Source organism: Diorhabda carinulata, chromosome 3 (assembly GCF_026250575.1).
Source record: "Diorhabda carinulata isolate Delta chromosome 3, icDioCari1.1, whole genome shotgun sequence".
In the NCBI taxonomy this organism is placed as follows: Eukaryota; Metazoa; Arthropoda; class Insecta; order Coleoptera; family Chrysomelidae; genus Diorhabda; species Diorhabda carinulata.
The window spans coordinates 27,081,173-27,090,834 of record NC_079462.1 but is presented as its reverse complement, the minus strand read 5'-3'; the positions used below and the strand labels follow the sequence as shown (position 1 = coordinate 27,090,834).

Below are 9,662 nucleotides of genomic sequence, written 5' to 3'. Positions count from 1 at the left end.
CAATTGATGAATTTCAAAACGTCACAAATAAAACAAAAGAATGTTTAATTGCATGAAAGTTGAAGTTTATAGTGTTGGCGGCTTGACTTATATAGATTACTGAGAGTGAGCATTCAAATTTAAACCTTTCTCAAGTGTTGAAGAAAGTATATAAAAGTAGATTTTATTTATACCATCCCGCAGGAGATAAGAATTTAAAAAAGACTCTGGTACCATTATAATGGAGGTTGAACAAGAATATCGTTTAGAAACCGATAGTATGGACATTAATTATGAATCTGAAAATCCATATGAACAACAAATGATTAATGAAAAAGCTGAACCTACAGAAACTGAAAGAGAATTGGAGAAAACCGTGAATTACCAATTCTTAAATTATAAAGCAGCGGAACATCTTATTCAAAAGAAATGCAAAGAGTTCGTCGAGGTACAGGTATGAACTCCCATATTAATTCTAAGTAGGTATAATGTTTACATGTAATAAAGAATGTAGGTGATATCAGCTAACGAGATTACACTAATTACTAAAGTGGCCAAAAGTAGGTTGTGGAGACGATATATTCAGATTTCGTTTGGCGTATTAGTTATCATAAACTTAAAGTTCATGTTTAGGAAAGTCTGGACATGAGCTATAACGCGCATGTGTAAGAGAAAGAACTCTGTGTCCTTTTCTATTCTCTTTTTTTTAAGAAATTAATGGCGCCCGCGATTGCGGTCCATTTAGTCACGTAAATATTCGAGCATTAACTTTGGTTCGTCATATGACGGACCCACGAGACCTTCTGCATGGATACCTGCCCACACATACCCTCAGGCAGTTTTAATTCTTCTTCGATGAAAATGTAAGGATTCTGGTCGTTCTAATACACGCAGTTATGCCGATTGACAGCTTTAAGATTGCTTCACCCGACAACAAAATGGAATGCTGGAACTGCAGATCATTCTGACAGCTTCCGAAGTACCACTCGCAAAATTACAAACTGCGATCGAAATAATCCTCGTGAAGTGCGTGGAGGAAACTCGATAGTACTTCCAGTATTTGTCATAAAGAACAATCGAATATTTGTAATTCTTCCTGCTTCCATATTTTAACAGATACAGTTCGTCGGCAACAGAGCCAGTTTTTAAGAATTTCTGGTACGTCTTCCACACTGTTGAACGATTTAGTAGCGACGTATTAGGAAATCGTTGTCGAAATTTGGTAAACCAAGTTTCGTAATTCGCGTTCGTACGCAAATACGACGTAACACAAAAAAAAACTTTTGAAGCGTGAACTTGTATCGGTTATTCATTCTAAAAACGGGTCTACTCGACGAGCCCGTGTTATCATGACACAGACACAAATTAATCTTTTCCGACAGCGTTGCCAGACTTATGAGCGTTGCCTTGACTTATTCCCAATAGTGTAAAACATTGTCCGGTCATTTGAACAGACCACTATTTTGCAAGGTCGTGTTAATTAACTCGCGTAAATGACCGCTCGTATTCAGACTTTCGTATACAGGGGCTTTACATAAACTTGGTTTAATAGGGACAGTGTGACCACATGAGGGTGGTCGCCATGCCATTGAGTATTTGAGGATATAAATTACGATTTGATAAGCGTTGTCATGAGAAGAAAAAGTGCGAAATCAATCGAGTTTGGGATAAACATGGCGGCCACTCTCAAGTGGCCACACTGTGCTGCTGCGTACCAACTATTTTTGTTCTTATTTAGTTCTTAGTTTAATGAATATTCCTCCTCTAAGGGTCCATCATCAGCAGATACTCCACACTTTAAAGATTATTCATATTTCCTTTTCACCTTTCTGACAATGATTGCCAAATTATTGGTTTTTGTTCTCACAACTACTCTTTTATTCGCATCTGGCCCAATTTCTTTATGTTTAATATATAAGCTGCGTACGTACGTAAAGGTACACCATAGGGGTCACTCGAAAGAGTTGACTTTCGATCTTGTGCCGATCACCTGCGCAGGTCTATCTCCACAGTTTTCTAGTCGAATTGCGCTAATAGACTTCTCTGTTGAAGCGTAACGTGTCTGGTAAACATTAAAGACATATATTTAGATTTTAAATCGAATCCTTTCGAACCGATTTCTTGCATGGTTCGATAGCGGTAACATCAAAATTCGGTGCCAACCGAAATTTGCTCATGAGACAGTTAGATATGTCGCCGATCATTTGCGACGCTAAAGGTAGCTTTTGGAAAACGAACAAATATCCTACTACCACTTTGTTATAGGAGATTCAAAACAATACTTCTCAAGTACTGATTCAGAAGAATATGTGCCTCTTAGCACAAATTAAGAAAGAACAAAAAATTGTGGATGATTTAAAATTCGAAGCAGAAAAAATCAGTACTCAGGAAATGCGATCCAGAGATGAAATCGTAGAACAACAACGATACGTTGAAAATGCAGTAGAAATTAAAGAAAAACTTGAAGAGTTTATCTATACGCTTTCATCTAGAATAGACCATGTGAATTCCACCTTAGAAGAAACATTTGAAAAAGTTGCTAACCAGAAAGAGATGTTCGAGAAAAATAAGACAACAATATCAAATATTCAATACCTTCAAAAAGCATTGGAGGACGAGTCAAGTTTAAAATGGGATGAGGATAATTCTGATAAGAAAGAAAATTTACGTTTGAAACAATTAATTTTGGAACGAAAAAATTATTTAGAAACGGCAAAAGCGCGCTTCGAAGAAGGAAATAAAACTCAAGAATTAAACTCACAGCTTAAAATCAAAAAAGAAAAATTGGAGAATAAATTAAAAGAATCTAAATTAAAACGCACTGAAATTCAAAATGAAATAGAACAAGTTACCACTGCTGGAAACTTTATCCTCACGAACGTACAACAAGAATGGGAAACACATAAGCAAAGGTAAGTTATATTTCAAACTTAATATTTTTGATATGCTTATTAGACTATTTAATGTACGAGGTGTGATTAAAAAATACGCTAATATAGTAAAACATAACATAATGTAACGTTTTTCGTATTTATTTACACTCTTTCTATTCGTGGGGTGAATTAATAAACACTGTCTCTTACGTTATTAATTTATTTACGCACTATACAACACACTGAACTTATAATAATTTACTTATATAACTTATATATAACTTATATAACTTATATATTTCACTTAAATAATTTCTGCGATTACTTTTACTAATTCGTCTTTTTCACTACGACTATTCATTTAAAACTAAGCGTTTACACAAATCATTACCTAAATACCTAAATAAAATTTTACAAAGTTCTAGAACAAAAAGAAACAAACGAAATAAATAAATAGACTTTCCTAGAAGTTATTTAGAAGAAATACTGTAAATAAACCGCCTGCTACTAAAAAAAAAAAAAAAAAAAAAAAAAAAAAAAAAAAAAAAAAAAAAAAAAAAAAAATTATAAACAAATAAACACCAAACGAGTTCCACCAATTGTAAAAAATATGAAAGACGCCGCGCGAATTCGCCTAATTTTAAAAAATCCATAGTAGTTGGACAGGGCCGACCTAGGGAAACACTTTGCGAACTTGTTCGTAACAATAAATTTCCATCAAAGTACTGGCATTCCAAAGTTGAATCTATGACTGGAAGTATTTATAAATTGTTGAAATCACAAATGATGTCAAACGGTTTTTCTTAAGTAAGTAAGGATGTGGAAATATAGAACGGCTTGTCGTTTTTGTGTTTTGGGTGTCCAAGGTTCTTCTTAAAGATGCTTTTTCATCGTGCATATGATCACGTTCTTAATTGAACTATCTGACCCATCTTCTAGTCATTGAATCACTCAACATTTTGTCCGGAAGTACGATTTCTGCTAATAGAAATAGAAACGGAACTTACATTGTGGATATACCTTGTAAAAAGTGCCTCTTTGACCTTTGAGGGCTTGTTTCTTTCTGTTATTCAGCTAAAATTTTGGGTACTCAAGCTGCGGAAAGTTTTTGTGATTTCAGTTTTTCAGTAATATATCATAAATCACTGAAGATTTGTGAAAATTCCATAGTAAGAGTACTAATTGTGAACTTACGCTTTTGCTTAAGCTTCTCTTCAATTGCGTCAATTAATTCTTCTTAAAGATTCCTCTTCATCGTGCATGTGATCACGTTCTTAATTGAACTATCTGACCCATCTTCTAGTCATTGAATCACTCAACATTTTGTCCGGAAGTACGATTTCTGCTGATAGAAATAGAAACATTGTAGGTATACCTTGTAAAAAGTGCTACTTTGATTAGAAATAATTTTTCTGGCAAAATTTTCTATGAATAGATAACATCATTTATTAATTTGAGGCTACTTTGTGTAGGATAATTTCTTTAGAAAATGAAATTTCACAAAAAAACATCGAAATTGCGGATACTATCAAAAGTATGGAAAAAATTGGGGAGATTTTACGCGAGGAACGCTTAAAATTCGATGAAATCCAATCGAAAACCGCTGCTTTCAATCAAATTATAGCGGAAATGGAAACTAAATTAAATTCCACATCTAAAGAACACGAAATAGAAATAGATAACATAAAAAAGAAAATAGAAGAAGTTGAATATACCAATACGTCATTAAACATGGAAAACAATAAAAAGATGGAGGTGATAAAACGATCTAAGGAAGGCGATCCGCTTATTCAATCAATTATTTTTAGGAGTTGGAACAATTAGTTCAAATTTATTCTACCAAATTGGAAGAGAGAAACGCCTTAATTATTCAAAAGGAAACCGCATGTAAAACCAAACAACTGAATTTAGTAAATAATGAGTTGTTGGACGAACAAATTAAAATTTCTCAGGGAAAAATACAATCGGTTCAAGAACAAACGGCGAACATATCATCAGAAGAGTCTATAATCGAGTTGGAGAAACAGAATTCGTATTTGGAAACTTGTAAAGTATATTTCGATGAAAATAAGAAAATTCTCGATCACAAAAAAAGCGAAGCAGTAAAAACTATTGATGGGCTCGTTAAAGAAATTAACGGCATCAAAAATTCGATCCAAGAAACAGAGAAAAATCTCAAAGGTATCTTAATAAATGCGGAATATAATTCGTAACAATGAAAAATTAATTATTTCCAGAACTTACCAAACCTCTAACGGGAATTTTAAAGAAAGGTAATCAAAAAAGGAACGCCTCTGTTCGTCCGAAGATTGTCCAATTTGTGAACATTTCCTCTGATGGATCAAACGACGCGTGCACCAGCCAGCGAGTATGTACAAAACTATTTTCAATTATTTGTATAAATAATATTTATTCAAACACTAAAATATGCAACAAAATTCTATTCACCAATTCTTAACAAACTAATTTATTTAAATGGGTGATTCCGTTCTAACTGTGATTTTTTGTATTCAAAATTTCAAGATTTTAAAATTTAACTTTTCTAACTTTTTTATGCATATTATTCATCTATTTTACTGTAAAAATAAAACTCTAAGAGGAATTTACTACAACTTCAAAGTATCACGACCAAGACACAAATGTCGGATTTTGAGTTCCACGGTACTGACTCATTTATCCACGGTACTGACATGGTAACTTAAGATATTAAACAACAAGTGCATCAATTTTCCTCAGTTTGATCATAAACATTAGAATTTATAAGGTAATTAGTTTAAATCATTTGTTACGACAAAAAAAAATTAATAATTTATCGGTAAATTCTAGGAATGGACATGACACGGTACTGACATGGTAACTTAAGATATTAAACAACAAGTGCATCAATTTTCCTCAGTTTGATCATAAACATTAGAATTTATAAGGTAATTAGTTTAAATCATTTGTTACGACAAAAAAAATTAATAATTTATCGGTAAATTCTAGGAATGGACATGACACGGTACTGACATTCAAGTGATGTAGTATAAGTTTTCTTTAAGTGGCAAGTTATATTGTATAAAAATAATGTTTAAATATCTTAAGAATTATTCAATTAACACAAAATTTTTATTAATTGATTATTAATTAATGACTAGTACAAAAAAACAATACAGGACATTGAATATCACAGTTAGAACGGAATCACCCAAATACACTTTTTGGTTTACGATGTGTTCACCATGATATATGAATTATTCACTGATTCTCCGGCTGCTAGATTCTCGTTTATATATTCGCTTTCGATTTACTCGAAATCTCTAGTTCGCAGTAAACAAATAGAAAAGTCTTCTAAGACATTTTCTTTCTAAAAACATTCACAACATAATTGAAACAGGTTGTAAAAACAATACAACGAAACGGCCCCCGTATAACAGGCTCATTCGCCAAATTTTAGCATTTTACTAACAATTTTCGGAATCTGAATGGTGCTCAAAATAGCTACAAATACGTTCATACATCATTTAATTAGCTATTATCCATCTGATTAGGACCATTTTACTCGACCGTTTTATTGAGGTGATCAAAACATCACAAAAAATTAATTATATACAGCTATAAGCTATAAAACTATTTTATACTAAAGGTACTAAAACTTTGAGAGACTACAATATAAAAAATTTATATATTGACACAATTATATTTATTTTTTAATCAATAGCTAATTATTATTATTCTTATATGTGGTGTCATTAGGAACTTTTGGTAATGCATTTAAGAGAAAAAAAATAGAATAAAAAAGCGTTTTTTCCCCAGTCCTTCCAAGGTGAAATGAGGTGATGAGAATGATCACAGAGAAAGATGATTATTTGACCTGGCAGAACTCGTAGATCATCATTTGGTCATCATCATCATCTATTCCTGCGCAGCTATTGTGAGCTCATCTTCCACATAATGAGCATGATATCCACCCTTCAATGGAAACGGAATATACTTCCCCATAATAAATACATGGTGTGTCCTCTTCTTTACATTTTGCTGTTTTCAATTCATCGTTTCTCTTTTTTGATTTTATTTTCTCCAGTTTTTTCTGTTCAGCATCTTTATTTTTTCTGGGCGATGACTTCTAATTCTTGCTTGTAGGGAGACGGCGTTGACGTGATAATTGCTGATTTTCCACGCTTTTTAGCAAAACGACAGAATTTTTTAGTAAACGCAAGTGGAATAAGTTGTTTTGGAGAAGTCAAAACAAAGCTACTGTCGCTTCTATCATCTGTGGGCACATTATCTGATTGTGATGTCTCTGGTTCCTTTAGTGGGAACACATTGGCAAAGAGTCATTAACAACGTCTCTGCTAAAAGTCGCAGCATTATCAGCTGTTTGTGCAGCTACTGTATCTGAAGTTTGTGTAGTAGTGACATTACTTATATCTTGAAATACTTCTAGGTTTGTAGAAGTTTGACCCTCATTTCATTGGATCTCGTTTGTCAAATAAGAGGCATAATCTGTTTCAGAAAACACGCTTAAAACACGTGTGTCGTGTGTGGAGGAAAACATAAGATTATAACACCATGAGGTCAATGTTCAGAGTGTGGGTGTTGTGTCCATCTAGTTAAAGAAGCACGGGTCTCTCTTTAGATCCTCTGCTGAAAATCACAAATCTTCTAAACCATTGGAGGAGCAGCCCAAATCACTACATGTGCCCCAAGCACCAGCTTGCGAATTTATCACCAGCTCTGGATTAATCCTTTTTCTTGGAAAGATGGCATTTCGTATTCAGCTATACCGTCAGTCCTCGTTCTGCTGAAACTATAGCCCCAATTTGTTTCCGTACTCTTTTAGCGAATGAATAATTTACAACAACCAATAATATTTCTATCGAGCGTCAATTTGAATATTACTTTTTGAAATTGATGATTTTAATATTTTTGAATAGAATCAATGAAATTTACAATGCCGCCATTCTTAACTAATTAATTCTCAGACGATGAACACATAAGTATTCGAAAGCACTGAAATATATTAGAGTTAGTACACTTCGCTGTTTTTTTGCCTCATCCCGGTACGAAAACTTCACAATAACAATAAAGCTGCTTTATCAAAGCTTGAGAATCAGGTAGAATAATCGTTTCCTCACACAGCAGTTATATGATATGCTTGGGAATAGAATAGAATCGGCTTCATAGATATTTTTTAAGGTCTATGTTTTGAAATTATCTCGAACTATAGATAGCTCTCTTACAAACGAAACATATGATTTTTTAAAATGAGAGCCCCTCTTTGATGACACAGTAACTGCTGTTAAGAAATGCTACACACTGTGTGTATATTCTCTTCTTTTTTCCTAGCAAGCTGTATACGACAAGATATCTGCAGATTATGCCAAACTTCAAGGAAATAAGAACAAGAAGAAATGTGGATAAATTTCGTTTATTGATTTTTAAAATCTATTTTGCTTTATCATAGAGTTCCATTTCATTTTGTCATAGAATTTAATTTCTTTTTTTGCAACAATTTCTGAAAAAGTAGTAAAACTTTTTTATTTATATCTGTCTCAGAATTCATTTAAAAATCTGTTCTATTTTTTGTTATAAAATTTCATTAATGTTAATTGTGAAATTTCTAAGGAAGTAATATAAATTGTTAAGTATTATTTTTCCCATAACTGTATTGTAACCTAGGACCTTTCCAGCTAGAGACCTTGTTACACTACGATCACCAGCGAAATGGCGGACTACAGGTGCAAGTGGCGAAAAATGAGCCACTCAGATGGAAAAAACAACCGCGGACATGGAAGTTGCTGACAACTATACGGTGGCTGGCCATCCGGGCCGTAACTGGTTGACGCTGTGGAAGTGCACAGCTTAAAATTTGGTTATATGGGAGCCTGTTACACTGTGGTGGCCGGCGACGCGGCAACTCGATGCTGGCACACCTAGGAAGCAAGTAACTACCAGCTTTTCTGTTGGTGATATGGGTTCCCTCGAATGCATCTCTTGTCCTACCATATTGTCTCCAATGTACTCGATGATGTTTTAGACATTTCAAAACTCTCGCTCATAATTGCTAAAAAGAGGCTTCTTTCCTTCGAGAGACAAACGGAATAGGATTAACTCGCACTATTCTTTTCTTTCTTCTTTTCTTTAGCAGGAGAGGTAGCAACAACATGTACTCACTGCTCGATGGCATCTTTACAGCTAACAAAATGGTCACGTCATGAGGCATCCATGTGTTTAGCTGGATGATCGGTGATGTAGCCAGCAACCGTGTCATTCGCAAGCCACGGTACTAACCACGTCGCCGGCGAAGTGACTAATGTGGCCCCTAGTGTAATATCTGTATAATTGATACGATTGTGCCCAAAAAATACTTTGGTAACATGTTATGGACATTAAACAATTGACTATTATCACGGAATTATCCATATTATTTCCAGTGATGTAAAAAATACCGTATTTCATATTTTTAATAATTTACGAATAGAATTTACCGCAATAAAATTTCTACAGTAAAATGCCGATAATGCGGTAATTCACTATAGTAATTTACCGCACATAAACAACACCAAAATATGATGAGAATTACATGATTTCGTTCTAAGATATTCGAGAGCGAGACTTGTCTATTGTTCGATTAAAAAAGAATAGAAGAAGAATAAAATAGAAATTAACAATGATTAAATACTCTAAAAGTATTTATACTCTAAGTAAAAAAATACGAGATGTGGTTATTAAGTAACGAGAGTGTCAGCTGTTTAACCTACACTTTCAAATGCCATGTATACCGTCTCTGTAGACAAACCAGTGTAGCCGTTACCTTCGATTGTACAG

General features: G+C 33.7%; 1 protein-coding gene across 1 annotated transcript; it reads left to right on the top strand.

Moving 5' to 3' along the window:
* The first annotated feature begins 150 nt into the window (after nt 1-150).
* Nucleotides 151-8,475, top strand: LOC130891350 (putative leucine-rich repeat-containing protein DDB_G0290503). Its single transcript, XM_057796003.1, has 6 exons — nt 151-433; nt 2,245-2,891; nt 4,325-4,607; nt 4,661-5,033; nt 5,090-5,220; nt 8,181-8,475. The coding sequence occupies exons 1-6, from the start codon at nt 221-223 to the stop codon at nt 8,253-8,255; spliced, it is 1,722 nt and encodes a 573-aa protein (XP_057651986.1). The 5' UTR covers nt 151-220; the 3' UTR covers nt 8,256-8,475.
* Nucleotides 8,476-9,662: the final 1,187 nt, after the last annotated feature.